We start from the raw sequence: 20,335 nt of genomic DNA on the forward strand, positions 1-20,335 counted from the left end.
ATTCCACACTCACAACTCTCTGTGAGGAAAAAGCGTTTCCTTGTCTCCGTTCTAAATGGCTCACTCCTTATTCTTAAGGGGTTGGACAGGCTAGATGCAGGAAGATTGTTCCCGATGTTGGGGAAGTCCAGGACAAGGGGTCACAGCTTAAGGATAAGGGGGAAATCCTTTAAAACCGAGATGAGAAGAACTTTTTTCACACAGAGAGTGGTGAATCTGTGGAACTCTCTGCCACAGAGGGTAGTTGAGGCCAGTTCATTGGCTATATTTAAGAGGGAGTTAGATGTGGCCCTTGTGGCTAAAGGGATCAGGGGGTATGGAGAGAAGGCAGGTACGGGATACTGAGTTGTATGATCAGCCATGATCATATTGAATGGCGGTGCAGGCTCGAAGGGCCGAATGGCCTACTCCTGCACCTAATTTCTATGTTTCTAAACTGTGTGTGTGTGTGTGGCCCCTGGTTCTGGACTCCCCCAACATCAGGAACATGTTTCCTGCCTCTAGCGCAGTGGTTCCCAACGTGGGGTGTATGCCCCACAGGGGGGCAATTTGATTTTTAAGGGGGGCAATTGAGTGCGACTGAGATCTGGGTCCAAATTTTCGATTTTTATTTTTTAGGATTTTCCATCAGGTAGACATATGTAGTTTATGTTTCAGATGTTATTTTGAGTAAATATTTTTTTTGGGGTAAAAAATGTCTTTATTGTGTAGTTATTACATAATCCAAGGTATTGGCGTTTTAAGCTTCTTCAGCTGAAACGGAGTTCACTTTTTAAATGATAAGAATTATATATCACCACATGGGGGGGGCATCAGGAATTTAGAAGTGATTAGGTGGGGCATGGCCAAAAAAAGGTTGGGGACCACTGCTCTAGCGGGTCCAATAGGTAGATAGTAGTTCAGGACTGCTCTCTAGGTGTGGTAGGATGATTCAGTTGCCTGCATGGGCCTTGAGGTTAGCCTTTACCAAGTTTAGTTTATTTCAAAGGTAGACAAAAATGCTGGAGAAACTCAGCGGGCGAGGCAGCATCTATGGAGCGAAGGAAATAGGCAACGTTTCGGGACGAAACCCAAAGGAAATAGGCAACGTTTCGGGTCGAAACCCAAAGGGTTTCAGGAATCAGGTTTCAGGGTTTCGACCCGAAACGTTGCCTATTTCCTTCGCTCCATAGATGCTGCTGCACCCGCTGAGTTTCTCCAGCACTTTTGTCTACCTTCGATTTTCCAGCATCTGCAGTTCCTTCTTAAACACCTGATACCTGGGACCTGGTTCCTGCAAGTTGGTTCTGGAACCCCCCCTGTGTAAACCAATCCAAGCCAATCCGACACAAGTGCCACCTGTCCACCTCCTCCAGAGATGCTAGTTCTAGATAAGTTCTAGATCATACTAGATAAGTTCTAGTTCATAGCGAGACTAACTTAATAACTAATAACAATGAATACTAATACTAATGCAATATTTAAAAAATAGCGGAGTCAGGGGATATGGGGAGGAGGCAGGAACGGGGTACTGATTGGGGATGATCAGCCATGATCACATTGAATGGCGGTGCTGGCTCGAAGGGCCAAATGGCCTACTCCTGCACCTATTGTCTATTAATACTAATATTAATACCAATAACTAATGCCAATAATAAATAACTAATAATTAAGAACAATAACATAACAATAAATAGACATAACTTTGTAAGTGATAGTAGCATAATTAGGCCATTCGGCCCAAGTCTACGCTGCTATTCAATCATGGCTGATCTATCTTTCCCTCTGAACCCTAAATCTCCTGCCTTCTCTCCATAAACCCCTGACACCCGCAATAATCAATGGTAGAGTTGCTGCCTCACAGCATCAGAGACCCAGGTTCAATCCCGACTACGGGTGCTGTCTGTACGGAGTTTGCATGCTCTCCCCGTGACCTGCGTGGGTTTTCTCCGAGATCTTCGGTTTTCCTCCCACACTCCAAAGACGTGCAGGTTTGTAGGTTAATTGTCTTGGTGTAAATGTGTAAATTATCCCTAGTGTAAATTGTCGGGACTGACCCCGGGTCTCTGGCGCTGCAAGTGCTGTAAGGAGTGGAGAGCTTTTTGTCGCGTGCTAACCAGTCAGCGGAAAGACAATACATGATTACAAATCGAGCCGTCCACAGTGTACAGAGAGGCCCTAAATATCACCCTCCACTCTGAAGGCTAGTGGTATTTCAAACAGCACAAGCCAGCAATGGGTTATTTAAACAAAGAATAAATTAGCAAGCCAGTATCACAAGTGTGTTGTGGTCATTTGATTCTAGATGTTGTTCAAGAAGGAACTGCAGATGCTGGAAGATCGAAGGTACACAAAAGTGCTGGAGAAACTCAGCGGGTGCAGCAGCATCTATGGAGCGAAGGAAATAGGCAACGTTTCGGGCAAGGGAAGGAAAAGGGGGAGGAGGAGGAGCCCGAGGGCGGGGGGATGGGAGGAGACAGCTCGAGGGTTAAGGAAGGGGAGGGCTAGAAAAATTGGGAGAATTCAACATTCATGCCATCCGGACGCAAGCTGCCCAGGCGGAATATGAGGTGCTGTTCCTCCAATTTCCGGTGTTGCTCACTCTGGCAATGGAGGAGACCCAGGACAGAGAGGTTGGATTGGGAATGGGAGGGGGAGTTGAAGTGCTGAGCCACCAGGAGTTCAGGTAGGTTATTGCGGACTGTGAGCGGAGGTGTTCGGCGAAACGATCGCCCAACCTCCGCTTAGTCTCCCCGATGTAAATCAGCTGACATCTAGAGCAGCGGATGCAGTAGATGTTGTCTTGTGGAATTGTCTGCTGGAGTATGCTGTCTCTACAGCAGGTGGCAATGTCCTCCATTGTCAAACTGAGACTGCTCGTGTTTGTATTAACACAATCCTCGACCATTTTTAGACTTTAGAGATACAGCGCGGAAACAGACCCTTCGGTCCATCACATCATCGCCGACTAGCATCACCCTGTGCACTCACACTACACTACACACACTAGGGACAATTTTACCCAAGCCAATTAACCTACAAGTCTGTACGTCTTTGGAGTGTGGGAGGAAACCGGAGCACCCAGAGAAAACCCACGCAGGTCACGGGGAGAACGTGCAAACTCCGTACAGACAGCACCCGTAGTCAGCATCGAACCCGGGCCTCTGGTGCTGTGAGGCAGCAGCTCTACCCGCTGCACCGCTGTTATCAAAAGCATTCTGGTTCTTTTTCTCTCTCAGACTGTTTTCATTTATTTATATGTAGGAAGGAACTGCAGATGCTGATTTAAACCGAAGATAGACACAGAGTGCTGGAGTAACTCAGCGGGTCAGGCAGCATCTGTGGAGAGAAGGAATCTCTGGTGAGACTCTCAGTCTGAAGAAGGGTCTCGAACCGAAATGTCACCTATCCATGTTCTCCACAGATGCTGCCTGACCCGCTGAGTTATGGTGCAGCAGCATCTATGGAGCTAAGGAAATAGGCAACGTTTCTGGCCGAAATCCTTCTGGAAATAGGCAACTCTGTGAAACGTCACCTATTATAATTTGTTTGGTTGTTTTTTGTTGTTTGTCTTTTGCACAAAAGTCTGCGAGCATTGCCACTTTCATTTCACTGCACATCTCGTATATGTATGTGACAAATAAACTTGACTTGACTTGACTTATCCATGTTCTCCACAGATGCTGCCTGACCCGCTGAGTTACTCCAGCACTCTGTGAAACGTCACCTATCCATGTTCTCCACAGATGCTGCCTGACCCGCTGAGTTACTCCAGCACTCTGTGAAACGTCACCTATCCATGTTCTCCACAGATGCTGCCTGACCCGCTGAGTTACTCCAGCACTCTGTGAAACGTCACCTATCCATGTTCTCCACAGATGCTGCCTGACCCGCTGAGTTATGGTGCAGCAGCATCTATGGAGCTAAGGAAATAGGCAACGTTTCGGGCCGAAACCCTTCTGGAAATAGGCAACGTTTCAGGCCGAAACCCTTACGGGTTTCGGCCCGAAACGTTGCCTATTTCCTTAGCTCCATAGATGCTGCCTGACCCGCTGAGTTACTCCAGCACTCTGTGAAACGTCACCTATCCATGTTCTCCACAGATGCTGCCTGACCCGCTGAGTTACTCCAGCACACTGTGTCTGTCATCATTATTTATGCAGGGTATAATTTCCTTGGCTAGAACACAAACAATAGTCTTTCACTGTATCTCTGCCCATGTGATGATCGTGCACTAATAATATAAGTTGGCTTTTGATCCAAACTGCCTCATGGAAAAACCATGAACACAAACAAGAACCAGCCCTTCAACTAATTCCATTGTGTTAATACAGGCAGTAATCATTTGGAAAGTACAAACAGTCGACTCTCTATTCAATATGGGGAACCACTTGACAAGTGTTTCAGTGAAGCTAATCCACATTTAAACAAATTGGAGGAACAGACCTCAAACGTCACTTGCGCGGTTTACCCCCCCAACAGTACGAATATTGTGCGCAGGAAGGAACTACAGATGCAGGTTTAAAAACAGAGGAACAGAGAAAATAGTTGCAGTAGTAGATCATTCATTCCAATATGATCATCCACAATCAGTACCCCGTTCCTGCTTTCTCCCCATATCCTTTGATTCCGTTAGCCCTCAGAGCTAAATCTAAGTCCACTACAGGAAACATAGAAACATAGAAACATGGAAAATAGGTGCAGGAGGAGGCCATTCGGCCCTTCGAGCCAGCACCGCCATTCAATATCATCATGGCTGATCATCCACAATCAGTACCCCGTTCCTGCTTTCTCCCCATATCCCTTGATTCCGTTAGCCCTAAGAGCTAAATCTAACTCTCTCGAAAACATCCAGTGAATTGGCCTCCACTGCCTTCTGCGGCAGAGAATTCCACAGATTTGCAACTCTCTGGGTGGAAAAAGATATTCCTCAACTCAGTCCTAAATGGCCGACCCCTTATTCTTAAACTGTGTGTGTGGCCCCTGGTTCTGGACTCCCCCAACATCGGGAACATTTTTCCTGCATCTGGCGTGTCCAATCCCACAAGAATAATTTTATATGTTTCTATAAGATATCCTCTCATCCTTCTAAATTCCAGTGAATACAAGCCTAGTCGACACATTCTCTCACCCTATGTCAGTCCCACCATCATGTTTAGCTTGGGCAGCTTACAAACCAATGGTATGAATGTTGTGTGTAAGAAAAAGCTGCAGATTCTGGTTTACACCAAGAGTTAAGAGTGTTTTATTTCCGTGTGTCCCAGATCGATCAATGAACCTCTTACTTGCTACAGCACAACAGAATATGAAGATAGACACAGTTTGGGAGGAACTGCAGATGCTAGTTTAAACCACAAAGTGCTGGAGTAACTCTGTGGGTCAGACAGCATCTCTGGAGAGAAGGAATGGGTGACGTTTTGGGTGGAGACCCTTCTTCAGGGATTGGTAGTATTCTCTTTATATCCCTTATCCACGGGAAGTGTGTGCTATATCCTTTGGCAACAACAAGGCCTTGCTTTGATTGTTCATATGGGAACTACCCACACACAATCCCACCCTTCTCCTTCCCCCAATGCTATCTTTAAAACATATGTTTCTGTTATATCTTCCTGTTCAGCATAAGACAGTTTAAACTCTCACAGGCTGGGTTTCAAGTAACTATCTGTCAGGAGGAGGAGAAGAGATTAGAATGTCTCCTTAGTGGAGACTGTTGTGTCTTTCATCAGTGTCCAAATCCACAATACGATACGATATTATACGATGCAACTTTATTTAACATGAAACATGAAATTACAGTGGCGAGTGGGAAGGATTGGGGATGCGAAAGGATTTGGGGAGGGGGGTCAGTCTCAGTCTAACACACAACAGAAGGGGGAGGAGTTGTACAATAGACAATAGGTGCAGGAGTAGGCCATTCGGCCCTTCGAGCCAGCACCAGCACCGCCATCCCTGTAGAGGGTGTAGAGGTGTATATAATCATGAGAGGAATAGATCGGGTAGATGCACAGAGTTCTTTACATGGTGGATGTTGTATTTGGTGGAGACCCTTCTTCAGATGAAGAGTACAATGGCCATCTCACCTTACAGTAACTCATTTACTAATCTACAAGGTAGACAAAAGTGCTGGAGAAACTCAGCGGGTGCGGCAGCATCTATGGAGCGAAGGAAATAGGCAACGTTTCGTCCCGAAACCCTTCGGGTTTCGACCCGAAACGTTGCCTATTTCCTTTGGGTTTCGTCCCGAAACGTTGCCTATTTCCTTCGCTCCATAGATGCTGCTGCACCTGCTGAGTTTCTCCAGCACCTTTGTCTACCTTCGATTTTCCAGCATCTGCAGTTCCTTCTTAATTACTAATCTCCCAGGACTGAAGTGCAGCAAGTGTATCCTTGATCCTAAGTTACTGCCTAAGGAAAAGGAGCTATTCAGACACAGCTGAGTACATGTCCATCCTTTGACAAACTTTGATTTTTCACATGGAATGCCTTGCAGTTGTAAGTTGTCTTTCTGGTCTGATGGGGCTTGGCACACACACACACACACACACACACACCTAAACCCTGCAAAAACAAACAGGCTCCTGCTCTAACTTTGTAATAATCTCTGTGTTGGCCTCAAGGGTTTCGATTTCACTTCAATAGAGAGAATTGGGTGGTGCCTTTTATGAACTAGTAGCTGTTCATGCCAGAGAACTAGATCTGAAACACAGCCAGAGGATTTTCCACTGTTTAGACTAGTTTAGTTTAGAGATACAGCGCGGAAACAGGCCCTTCAGCCCATCGAGTCCGCACCGACCAGCGATCCCCGCACACTAACACTATCCTACACACACAGGGGACAATTTACACTTATACCAAGTATACAAACTCAATCCAATTAACCTACAAACCTGCACGTCTTTGGAGTGTGGGAGGAAACCGAAGATCTCGGAGAAAACTCACGGGGAGAACGTGCAAACTCCGTACAGACAGCACCCGTAGTCAGGATCGAACCCGGGTCTCTGGCGCTGCAAGCTCTGTAATGCCCCTGTCCCACTTAGGAAACCTGAACAGAAACCTCTGGAGACTTTGCGCCCTCACCCAAGGTTTCCGTGCGGTTGCTGGAGGTTGCAGTTGGTTGCCGGAGGTTGCAGGTGGTTGCCGGAGGTTGCAGGTAGTGGAAAGCAGGTAGGGAGACTGACAAAAACCTCCGGGAACCGCACGGAAACCTTGGGTGGGGCGCAAAGTCTCCAGAGGTTTCCGTTCAGGTTTCCTAAGTGGGACAGGGTCTTGGTGAGACCACACCTGGAGTATTGCGTACAGTTTTGGTCTCCAAATCTGAGGAAGGACATTATTGCCATAGAGGGAGTGCAGAGACGGTTCACCAGACTGATTCCTGGGATGTCAGGACTGTCTTATGAAGAAAGACTGGATAGACTTGGTTTATACTCTCTAGAATTTAGGAGATTGAGATGGGATCTTATAGAAACTTACAAAATTCTTAAGGGGTTGGACAGGCTAGATGCAGGAAGATTATTCCCGATGTTAGGGAAGTCCAGGACAAGGGGTCACAGCTTAAGGATAAGGGGGAAATCCTTTAAAACCGCGATGAGAATAACTTTTTCCACACAGAGAGTGGTGAATCTCTGGAACTCTCTGCCACAGAGGGTAGTTGAGGCCACAGTTCATTGGCTATATTTAAGAGGGAGTTAGATGTGGCCCTTGTGGCTAAAGGGATCAGGGGGTATGGAGAGAAGGCAGGTACGGGATACTGAGTTGGATGATCAGCCATGATCATATTGAATGGCGAATGGTGCAGGCTCGAAGGGCCGAATGGCCTCTACACCTGCACCTAATTTCTATGTTTCTATGTTTCTATTAGGCGGCAACTCTACCGCTGTGCCGCAGTGCTGCTTCCTTTAAATCGTCCCCCCCCTCACCTTAAACCTACTTCCTCAGGTTCTAGATTTCCCCGACTCTGAGCTAGAGTCCTGAAGTCGTGATTGTTTTGACGGGACAGATTGGAGAAGTGAGTTAGTGAAGTCTTCCTCCTTGCACCACACAGCAAAGAGGAACTTGTATGATTTCATTTCTGACGGAGGCTGCTCGCTGCTGCTTGCTGCGAGCGTTTGCACATCACCTCTCCTCCCCTCACACCTCGTCTCCCCGAAATCTCTGGTCATCATCTGGGCCCATCTATCTGAGGAAGGATGTGCTGGCTCTGGAGAGGGTCCAGGAATATATGACCCTGGGCTTGTACTCGCTGGAGTTTGGAAGGATGAGGGAAGACCTCACCTGTAACTTACATAGAAACATAGAAAATAGGTGCAGGAGTAGAGGCCATTCGGCCCTTCGAGCCTACACCATTCGCCATTCAATATGATCATGGCTGATCATCCAACTCAGTATCCCGTACCTGCCTTCTCTCCATACCCCCTGATCCCTTTAGCCACAAGGGTCACATCTAACTCCCTCTTAAATATAGCCAATGAACTGTGTGGCCTCAACTACCTTCAGAGTTCCAGAGATTCACCACTGACTCCGCTATCTTTAAGAGCCCTATCTAGCTCTCTCTTGAAAGAATCCAGAGAACTGGCCTCCACCGCCCTCTGAGGCAGAGAATTCCACAGACTCACCACTCTCTCTGAGAAAAAGTGTTTCCTCGTCTCTGTTCCAAATGGCTTACCCCTAAACCTTAAGCTGTGGCCCCTTGTCCTGGACTTCCCCAACATCGGGAACAATCTTCCTGCATCTGAATAGTTTGTTCGCTTGTGCGTCAGATACTGTAGCTCGCTGTAGACTTCTGTCGTCATCCAACATGTTGACAGAATTGTCGCCCGACCTGCGTGACTTTTCTCTTTGGTTTCCTCCCAAACTCCAAAGACGTGCAGGTATGTAGGTTAATTGGCTTGGTGTGAATATAAAATTGTCCCTAGTGTGTGCGGGATAGTGTTAGTGTACGGGGATCGCGGGTCAGCATGGACTCGGTGGGCCGAAGGGCCTGTTTCCGCGCTGTATCTCTAAACCAAACTACAAGTGGGACTAGCTCAGATGGGACATCTTGGGCTGAAGGGCCTGTGTTCATGCTGTTTGGCTCTGCACATGTTGGAAGTTGCCACAGGGCAATGAGCTGCAAAGTGCAAATCATTTTAAACGAGTTTACAAATTATTTTCTTTGCAAAGTCTGGTCTGTGGAGTACGTCAGCTGATTCTATTGCGGTTTTATTTTACAAGCTTTTTCAGATTTTCATTTCTAGCTAATGTTTTTGCCGCAGAAACGGGATTAACCAGTTACTCTGCTTGTACACGCCCCAGCTGTTGATTGGAGTTTCAACATTTGGGACTTGCAATTTTTACATTCACACCAAGCCAATTAACCTACATACCTGTACGTCTTTGGAGTGTGGGAGGAAACCGAAGATCTCGGAGAAAACCTACGCAGGTCACGGGGAGAACGTGCAAACTCCGTACTGACAGCAGCACCCGTGGTCGGGATCGAACCCGGGTCTCCGGCGCTGCATTCACTGTAAGGCAGCAACTCTACCGCTGCGCCACCGTGCTGCTCTGTTGTAGGTTCCCCAGACATGGCATGGCATCTCTCTGACATGGCAAAGATCAGAGGGCAGAACGTTAAGGTCAGGTCAAGAGTGCTTTGGTATCATATGTCCCAGATAGAACAATGAACTTCTCACTTGCAGCAACACCAGATAATAAATGAGAAGAAAAGTTCTTGCTATTGAGGGAGCCCAGCGTAGGTTCACCAGGTTAATTCCCGGGATGGCGGGACTGTCGTATGCTGAGAGAATGGAGCGGCTGTGGGCTTGTACACTCTGGAGTTTAGAAGGTGGAGAGAGGATCTTATTGAAACATATAAGATTGTTAAGGGCTTGGACACGCTAGAGGCAGGAAACAGGTTCCCGATGTTGGGGGAGTCCAGAACCAGGGGCCACACACACTGTTTAAGAATAAGGGGTAAGCCATTTGGAACGGTGACAAGGAAACACTTTTTCTCACAGAGAGTGGTGAGTCTATGGAATTCTTTGCCTCAGAGGGCGGTGGAGGCCGGTTCTCCGGATGCTTTCAAGAGAGAGATAGATAGGGCTCTTAAAGATAGCAGAGTCAGGGGATATGGGGAGAAGGCAGGAACGGGGTAGTGATTGTGGATGATCAGCCATGATCACGTTGAATGGCGGTACTGACTCGAAGGGCCGAATGGCCTCTACTCCTGCACCTATTGTCTATTGTTCAGTGTGTGAAAGTCTAATGGAGGCAGATACGACAGTGGGTGTCAGAGAGGCTTTTAGACAGGCACATGGATATGCAGGGTCTGGAGGGATATGTGTCACGTGCAGAGGAGATTAGTTTAATTTGGCGTGATCTGGGGGGCAGTGTTAGGCATGCAGGTGCAGCAGGCAGTGAAGAAAGCCAATGGTATGTTAGCTTTCATAGCAAGAGGATTTGAGTATAGGAGCAGGGAGGTTCTACTGCAGTTGTACAGGGTCTTGGTGAGACCACACCTGGAGTATTGCGTACAGTTTTGGTCTCCAAATCTGAGGAAGGACATTATTGCCATAGAGGGAGTACAGAGAAGGTTCACCAGACTGATTCCTGGGATGTCAGGACTGTCTTATGAAGAAAGACTGGATAGACTTGGTTTATACTCTCTAGAATTTAGGAGATTGAGAGGGGATCTTATAGAAACTTACAAAATTCTTAAGGGGCTGGACAGGCTAGATGCAGGAAGATTGTTCCCGATGTTGGGGAAGTCCAGGACAAGGGGGTCACAGCTTAAGGATAAGGGGGAAATCCTTTAACACCGAGATGAGGAGAACTTTTTTCACACAGAGAGTGGTGAATCTCTGGAACTCTCTGCCACAGAGGGTAGTTGTGGCCAGTTCATTGGCTATATTTAAGAGGGAGTTAGATGTGGCCCTTGTGGCTAAGGGGATCAGGGGGTATGGAGAGAAGGCAGGTACAGGATACTGAGTTGGATGATCAGCCATGATCATATTGAATGGCGAATGGTGCAGGCTCGAAGGGCCAAATGGCCTCTACTCCTGCACCTAATTTCTATGTTTCTATATGATGTTTAGCATGAACATGGCCTCAGGGTCTATTCCTTTGCAATTGTCCCTGCCTCAACTTTCTGCTCCGGCAGCTCGTTCCACACCCCCATCAATCTTTGCAGAACAAAGTTAACCCTCAGGTTCCTATTAACAATAAAATATCATTGAATTAATTTTTCATCCCAGATGATTTCAATGGTTTTTCTCCAATCCTCCATCATATTTCACAAGATTTACAAGATTACAAGCACATTGCTCTGTCTCTCTCGAAACATCATCCATTCCTTCTCTCCATAGATGCTGCCTGTCCCACTGAGTTACTCCAGCATTTTGTGTCTATCTTCGGTGTGAATCAGCATCTACAGTTTCTTCCTGCTCATCGCGACACTTCCTTGTTGCATTGCACCCATGTCCACAGTCCATTGCCAATGAAACAGGAAGAACCATTGACTAATTGGGTTGATTTTCAGCAAGAGTCCCTAGATGATTCACGGTGGCTTTTGCAACCAAAGAGGAACAATAAACAAAGGTAGATACAAAATGCTGGAGTAACTCAGTGGGACAGTCCCTGTTCTCCACAGATGCTGCCTGACCCGCTGAGTTACTCCAGCACTCTGTGAAACGTCACCTATCCATGTTCTCCACAGATGCTGCCTGACCCGCTGAGTTACTCCAGCACTCTGTGAAACGTCACCTATCCATGTTCTCCACAGATGCTGCCTGACCCGCTGAGTTGTTCCAGCACTCTGTGAAACGTCACCTATCCATGTTTTCCTTACAGATGCTGCCTGACCCACTGAGTTACTCCAGCACTTTGTGTCTTTCATTTTGTAAACTAGCACCTGCAGTTCCTTGTGTTTGACATGCCCAATGATCATTTTAATTTTTAAATCACAAAATCTTGCACATAACGTTATTCCCTCACCATGTATCTGTACACTGTAAATCTGCAACATCCGGCTTGAAGGGCCGAATGGCCTACACCTGCACCTATTTTCTATGTTTCTATATTTCTATCCAGGTTCAGGAATAGCTGCTTCCCCACAGCCATCAGACTATTAAACTCAACTCAAACAAAACTCTGAACATTAATAGCCCATTGCCCTTTATCTGATTATTTATGTGTGTGTATATAGATATATTCAATTGTATATGGACACACTGATCTGTTCTGTATTTATTTATGCCTACTATATTTTGTTGAGCTGAATCAAAGCAAGAATTTCGTTGTTCTATCTGGGACACAAGACAATAAACTCACTTGAATCTTGAATCTATGTATTGTCTTTCCGCTGACTGGTTAGCACGCAACAAAAGCTTTTCACTGTACCTCGTTACACGTGACAATAAACTGAACTGAAAGCCAGTAGTTCAACAAATGGTCTCAGCCCTAACCACTAGTAGAGAGTCTAGGACCAGAGGGCACAGCCTCAGAATAAAAGGACGTACCATTAGACAGGAGATGAGGAGGAATTTATTTAGTCAGTGGGTGGTGAATCTGGGGAATTAATTCCCACAGACGGCTGTGGGGGGCACAAGCCATTGGGTATTTTTAAGGCAGAGATAGATAGATAGATTCTTGATTATTAAGGGTGTCAGGAGTTATGGGGAGAAGGCAGGAGAATGGGGTTAAGAGGGAGAGATAGATCAGCCATGATTGAATGGCGGAGTAGACTTGATGGGCCGAATGGCCTAATTCTGCTCCTAGAACTGATGAACATGCTGATACATAAAAACATAGAAAATAGGTGTCGGGTTCGGCCATTCAGCCCTTCGAGCCAGCACCGCCATTCAATATGATCATCCAAAATCAGTACCCCGTTCCTGCTTTTCCCCATATCCCTTGATTCCGTTAGCCCCAAGAGATAAACCTAACTCTCTCTTGAAAACATCCAGTGAATTGGCCTCCACTGCCTTCTGCGGCAGAGAATTCCACAGATTCACAGCTCTCTGGGTGGAAAAGTTTTTCCAACATATGGTAGGCACTTGGTTCTACTAAGCTCATGTCAACAAGCTGAGGGGCGGAAATCTCTCTCTGCTGTGAGACGAGGCGACCAAGATTTTAAACCAAGTTTGGAAGAAGTCGCTGCAGCAAGAAGAAAATACCGAAAACTTTATCGGGGCAGAAAATAGTGGGAAGAGGTGGATCTCAGCCCTGCCCACCATGTCTCTGGTTGGCTGAGAGAGAGGAATCCTCCCATCGGCCCAGCCTCTGATTGTCCCAAACCCTAGTCTGTCAAAACCGCCTCTAGAACCTGCTCATAAATTACCGTGGGACTGAGGGGAGAGAGTGTCAGGCTGTTTCCTGCTTTAGTGTTTGTCGCCATTTTGTGGCTTAAACCATCAACTCAAGTCCAATTCTGCTTGCGAGGGGAGACGGCGATGTGGAGTTTGGTTCTGATGGAGTTTTGAGGGTGGTCCTGGCTGTGACAGCAAGGATTAGCTTCCCAAGAGCCTGACTTCCTCTTCTGTGTGTGTGGCTGCCTGCCCAGTCTCTCTCGTTCTGCACCCCCCTCTCTCCACTGAGGGGGCTGCCAGGTGATGAGTTATCTACCACTTACCGGTCCCACCAGCCCACCTTACACCCAGGGACCAGCTATTAACATCTGCCCGCCCGCCTGTGTGACGGGGACATCATTTACAATCCAGCTGGGTTTAACCAGAGAGTCTGTCTTACTTCCATCCAGCGGCGACAACAGCCTGGCCAGGGTCAAGGAGCTCGCCTGCTCTATCGTGGACCAGAAGGTAGGAACTAGTCACACTAGCCTTGACTCCACAGCCACCTTTCATCGAAACATCTGCAGCAGCTGAAAGCAGCTCACAGGCGAAGGACAAAATAAGTTTGCTTCCAACTTTGCGAAAACTTTTTATTTTGTTCTTTGTGACAGAATTAAATGTTGTGTGGTCTTGCTTGGAGCTGGCTGGAGTTTGAAATCTGTCGCCCCGCGGTTTGGCATTTGAGGAACGATTTGGTTTGGTTTGGAGACTGTTTTCAATCTTTTCCCGTCACTCAGTAACTCATGAGACAATCTAACCGCGGTGTGTGTGTGTGTGTGTAACTAGACTTTTCACGCCATTTGATAAAACATTTCACTTCAGACATGTAGAATCACAATGAGTTGTCCCCCTTTACTGAAAGCAAGGGGTCTGATGCTTTACCCAGTTCATTTAGACAGTTATTTATTGCGTGGGATCAGATAAGATTCACATTTCAACGCCGCTGCAGTCTTTGTGTTTTTGCGTTCGCTTGTAAGTTGAGAGTTTTCATTTCCAGTCAGTGCCGCGTTTAATCTTGTGTGTAGGAGGGAACTGTTGATGCTGGTTTATACCGAAGGTAGACACAACATGCTGGAGTAACTCAGCGGGTCAGGCAGCATAGAGTCTGAAGAAGGGTCTCGACCCGAAACGTCACCCATTCCTTCTCTCCAGAGATGCTGCCTGTCCCGCTGAGTTACTCCAGCGTTTTGTGTCGAACTTGGGGTTTAATCTTGAAGTCATGTTATAGGAGTAGAATTAGGCCATTCGGCCCATCGAGTCTACTCCGCCATTCAATCGTGGCTGATCTATCTCTCCCTCCTAACCCCATTCTCCTGCCTTCTCCCCATAACCCCTGACACCCGCACTGATCAAGAATCTATCTCTCTCTGCCTTAAAAATATCCACTGACTTGTGGCCTCCAGCCGTCTGGGAAATAATTCCACAGATTCACCACCCTCTGACTTAAGAAATTCATCCTCATCTCCTTCCTAAAGGAACGTCCTTTAATTCTGAGGCTGTGTCCTCTGGTCCTAGACTCTCCCACTAGTGGAAACATCCTCTCCACATCCACTCTATCCGGGCTTTTTGCTGTTCTGTGATATTTGGTGGAGAGGAGGCTGGAGGTGCTACCTAAACATAGAACATAGACAATAGGTGCAGGAGTAGAGGCCATTCGGCCCTTCGAGCCAGCACCGCCATTCAATATGAGCATGGCTGATCATCCAACTCAGTATCCCGTACCTGCCTTCTCTCCATACCCCCTGATACCCTTAGCCACGCAGAGAGTTCCAGAGATTCACCACTCTCTGTGTGAAAAAAGTTCTTCTCATCTCGGTTTTAAAGGATTTCCCCCTTATCCTTAAGCTGTGACCCCTTGTCCTGGACTTCCCTAACATCAGGAACAATCTTCCTGCATCTAGCCTGTCCAACCCCTTAAGAATTTTGTAAGTTTCTATAAGATCCCCTCTCAATCTCCTAAATTCTAGAGAGTATAAACCAAGTCTATCCGGTCTTTCTTCATAAGACAGTCCTGACATCCCAGGAATCAGTCTGGTGAACCGTCTCTGCACTCCCTCTATGGCAATAATGTCCTTCCTCAGATTTGGAGACCAAAACTGTACGCAGTACCCCGTCCCTGCTTTCTCCCCATATCCCCTGACTCCGTTAGCCCCAAGAACTATCGCAGGTAGATGGGGAGTGTTGTTGGGCAGAGGGATCTAGACACGCAGGTACACGGTTACCTGAAAGTGGCGTCTCAGGTGGACAGGGTGGTCAAAAAAGCTTTCGGCACTTTGGACTTCATCCATCCAAGTGTTGAATGGTCAACTTATACCGTTGTACGAGATATCGGCGAGGTCACATGTAGAATATTGTGTTCAGTTTTGCTCTCCCATTTATAAGAAAGATTATATTAAGCTGGGAAGATTTACGAGGATGTTGCCAGAAATCGAGGGTCTGAGCTGTAGGGAGAGGTTGAGCAGTCTAAGACATTATTCCTTGGAGCGCAGCAGGATGAGGGACCTCAAGTTCAAGTTCAAGAGAGTTTATTGTCATGTGTCCCTGGTAGGAAATGAAATTCTTGCTTTGCTTCAGCACAACAGAACATAGTAGACATTGAATACAGAACAGATCAGTGCGTCCATATACCATTATGTACGTATATACACACATGAATAAATAAACTGGTCAAGTACAAATAACAGAAAGTGGTTGTTAATGTTCAGAGTTTTGTCCGAGCCGGGTTTAATAGCCTGATGTCTGTGGGGAAGTAGCTATTCCTGAACCTGGACGTTGCAGTCTTCAGGCTCCTGTACCTTCTACCTGAAGGTAGCGGGGAGATGAGTGTGTGGCCAGGATGTTGTGGGTCTTTGATGATACTGCCAGCCTTTTTGAGGCGGTGACTGCGATAGATGTGTATAAGATTATGACAGGACAATAGGGTAAACTCAGTCTTTTACCCTGAGTTATAGGAATCGAGAAACAGAGAACATAGTTTTAAGGGGAGGAGAGTTAATAAGAACCTGAGGGGCATTTTTTATGATTATTATTTTTTGGGTGGTATGTATATGGGACGAGCTGCCAGAGGCGACTGGTGTAACTCAGATATTAACGTCTTTGAAATCCATTCAACGTCAATAACAAATACACTTTGTGTTCTAGTCCTCAGCAATAAACCTGCTCCCTGTGTTAATAGACAAAAATGCTGGAGAAACTCAGCGGGTGAGGCTGCATCTATGGAGTGAAGGAATAGGTGACGTTTTGGGTGGAGACCCTTCTTCAGACCTTCTCTCCAGAGATGCTTCCTGTCCCACTGAGTTACTCCAGCATTTTGTGTCTATCTTCGATTTTAAACCAGCATCTGCAGTTCTTTCCTACACATTTATTTGTGTGCCAGAGAGGCCTATATCTCTCCACACATCCCCCTAGTGTGGAGGGATGTGGGCCAAACATGGGCAGGTGGGACTAGTGTAGATAGAAACATAGAAACATAGAAATTAGGTGCAGGAGTAGGCCATTCGGCCCTTCGAGCCTGCACCGCCATTCAATATGATCATGGCTGATCATCCAACTCAGTATCCCGTACCTGCCTTCTCTCCATACCCCCTGATCCCCTTAGCCACAAGGGCCACATCTAACTCCCTCTTAAATATAGCCAATGAACTGGCCTCAACTACCCTCTGTGGCAGAGAGTTCCAGAGATTCACCACTCTCTGCGTGAAAAAAGTTCTTCTCATCTCGGTTTTAAAGGATTTCCCCTTTATCCTTAAGCTGTGACCCCTTGTCCTGGACTTCCCTAACATCGGGAACAATCCTCCTGCATCTAGCCTGTCCAACCCCTTAAGAATTTTGTAAGTTTCTATAAGATGGGGCATGTTGGTCAGCATGAGCAAGATGGGCTGAAGGGCCTGTTTCCACACTCTATGACTGAGAAGATCTGTTCTACCTCTTGCTCGTATTACTCTGCTCTGTCACCTGCCTTGGCACCACATAATATATTATTTTATAATACAGTGGGATAGTTTGCTGTGTTACGCCACTACAGATAAACTTGTTGATATAGCGTTATTAATAATGTTATTGCAGGGAGTTTTCGTTGTATAGTTGGGTAGCAAGCCAAGATGCGCAGTTGATCCAAGTAATAGGTAAACAATCTCGATCACCAGTTCACACTAGTTCTATGTTTAAGAAGGAACTGCAGATGCTGGAAAATCGAAGGTAGACAAAAATGCTGGAGAAACTCAGCGGGTGCAGCAGCATCTATGGAGCGAAGGAATAGGCGACGTTTCGGGGCCGAATCCCTTGGGAAATAGCTAACGTTTCGGGGCCGAATCCCTTGGGAAATAGGTAACGTTTCGGGCCGAAACCCAAGGGTTTCGGCCCGAAACGTTGCCTATTTCCTTCGCTCCATAGATGCTGCTGCACCCGCTGAGTTTCTCCAGAATGTTTGTGTACCCACACTAGTCCAATGCTATCCCACGTTCCTGTCCGCTCCCTACACACGAGGGGCAACTTTACATCAGCCAATTCACCGAGAAACCCGCACGTCTTTGGAGTGTGGGAGGAAACCGGAGCGCCTGGCGAAAACCCACGCAGGTGACGGGGAGAGTGTACTATCTGTGTACAGACGGCACCTGTAGTTGGGATCGAACCCGGGTCTCTGGCGCTGAAGGCAGCAGCTCTACCCGCTGCACCACCGTGACGTTGTTATGTTGCCAAGTTGGGCCTGTTTGTTTTGGTTCTTGGACTTGTGTTGATGAGATGTGAGCTTGTGTGTGTGTGTGTGTCAGTAGAAATGGCAAGCTAAGATCAAAGAGTGTGTGTGATTGATGCATGTGTGCCTTGGTTACCACCTGGTCAATGTTTGTTAAGTAAACATGCGCAGTTGCCCGTGGAGTGCAAGTGTACCCAAGACGTTTTCATATGAGTTAGTGTCACTACAGCTTTGGCTATTTACTGGCATTAATTGGTCAGAAGAGAATCGTGTATAAAATCATGAGAGGAATAGATCGGGTGGACGCACAGAGTCTCTTGCCCAGAGTAGGTGAATCTATCACCAGAGGACACGGGTTTAAGGTGAAGGGGAAAAGATTTAATAGGAATCTGCGGGGTAACTTTTTCACACAGAGGGTGGTGGGTGTATGGAACGAGCTGCCAGAGGAGGTAGTTGAGGATGGGACTATCCCAATGTTTAAGAAACAGTTAGACAGGTATATGGATAGGACAGGTTTGGAGGGATATGGACCAAACGCGGGCTGGTGGGGCTAGTGTAGCTGGGACATGTTGGCCACTGTGGGCAAGTTGGGCCAAAGGGCCTGTTTCCACACTGTATCACTCTATGACTCTATGAGAAGGCTAGTTCAACATTGGGTCAGTTAGTTAGTGGACTGCATGTGACACGAAACGTCACCCATTCCTTCTCTCCAGAGATGCTGCCTGTCCCGCTGAGTTACTCCAGCATTTTGTGTCTTTGGTTTACACCAGCATCTGCAGTTCCTTCCGACACAGACTGCTCTTGAATCTCGTTGAGGGAAGACTAAACGATCCCTTTGCAACTTCCGTGAGGGACTGAGGTCTGCATGGACGCAAGCCCTTCGGCCCATCTAGTCCATTCTGGCCATCAACCACCCATTTTTGCATTCATTCTACCCTAGCTCATTCAGGGCTTAAGAAGGGTCTCGACCCAAAGCGTCACCCATTCCTTCTCTCCAGAGATACTGCCTGTCCCGCTGAGTTACTCCAGCGTTTTGTGTTTAGCAACTGGGTGAAAGATTGGCAAGTTGATGGAGAATAGGATATTGTGGGCTGTTCCACAAAGAGCAACTTGACCTCGATGGTGATATTATCGTCACCTGTGCTGTAATGTTCCAGTGTTTCTGAAGACTGGTAGTGTAATGTTGAGTCTACAAGTCCACAGCCTTTGTTCATTGTGAAACGTGTCCTTGCTCATTGATTTATGATCTTTTAATGTGTACACCCCTAGCATGGAGATTGGAGTTAGAAATGACGCCTTGTTTGGGTTGAAGGTAGACACAAAATGCTGGAGTAACTCAGCGGGACAGGCAGCATCTCTGGAGAGAAGGAATGGGTGACGTTTCTGGTCGAGACCCTTCTTCAGACTGATGACTGCTGGTGTTTGGGATAGCGGGCTTCACGCTAACTTTAAACCCACCACCTTGCTGTCTGTGTAGTTATATTGGGAAGTTGGCACGTGGAGCATATTTAATTTTTAAGAAGGAACTGCAGATGCTGGAAAAATTGAAGGTAGACAAAAATGCTGGAGAAACTCAGCGGGTGAGGCAGCATCTATGGAGCGAAGGAAATAGGCAACGTTTCGGGTTGAGACCCTTCAGTGACGTGGGGGGGAGCGGAAAGGAAAAATGAAGAGGCAGAGACAGTGGGCTGATGGAGAGCTGGGAAGGGGAGGGGAAAGAGGGAGAAAGCAGGGACTACCTGAAATTGGAGAAGTCAATGTTCATACCACTGGGGTGTAAACTGCCCAAGCGGAATATGGGGTGCTGCTCCTCCAATTTGCGGTGGGACTCACTCTGGCCACGGAGGAGGCCCAGGACTGAAAGGTCGGATTCGGAATGGGAGGGGGAGTTGAAGTGCTGAGCCATCGGGAGATCAGGTTGGTTACAGGAGACAGTGGGATTTGTAAATGGTATTTGGAGGATCGAGAGATGGATGGTGACATTTTGGCCACTCTACATCCTGGGTGACCACTGCAAAGAGCATTCACATCAGCTCATGGTTACTTGGTCCTCCAAAATATTCCGACTGGAATTTAAACTGGAGGTGGTGAAGGGAGGGATTAAGTCAGAAAGAGTTATTGGGAAGAAAGTGCTAAATTCTGTGGTTTATACTCTCTAGAATTTAGGAGATTGAGAGGGGATCTTATAGAAACTTACAAAATTCTTAAGGGGTTGGACAGGCTAGATACAGGAAGATTGTTCCCGATGTTGGGGAAGTCCAGGACAAGGGGTCACAGTTCAAGGATAAGGGGGAAATCCCTCAAAACCGAGATGAGGAGAACTTTTTTCACACAGAGAGTGGTG

General features: G+C 47.0%; 1 protein-coding gene across 1 annotated transcript in view; it reads left to right on the forward strand.

The window, feature by feature from the left end:
- The first annotated feature begins 13,277 nt into the window (after positions 1-13,277).
- Positions 13,278-20,335, forward strand: part of LOC129714042 (serine/threonine-protein kinase D2-like) — a 46,515-nt gene continuing 39,457 nt past the window's right edge. Inside the window, exon 1 of the mRNA XM_055663500.1 lies at positions 13,278-13,766. Within this exon, the coding sequence (XP_055519475.1) occupies positions 13,563-13,766 (204 nt within the window). The 5' untranslated portion in view covers positions 13,278-13,562. The remainder of the gene's footprint in view (positions 13,767-20,335) is intronic.

The sequence above is a fragment of the Leucoraja erinacea genome, chromosome 38, assembly GCF_028641065.1.
Source record: "Leucoraja erinacea ecotype New England chromosome 38, Leri_hhj_1, whole genome shotgun sequence".
Taxonomy (NCBI): domain Eukaryota; kingdom Metazoa; phylum Chordata; class Chondrichthyes; order Rajiformes; family Rajidae; genus Leucoraja; species Leucoraja erinaceus.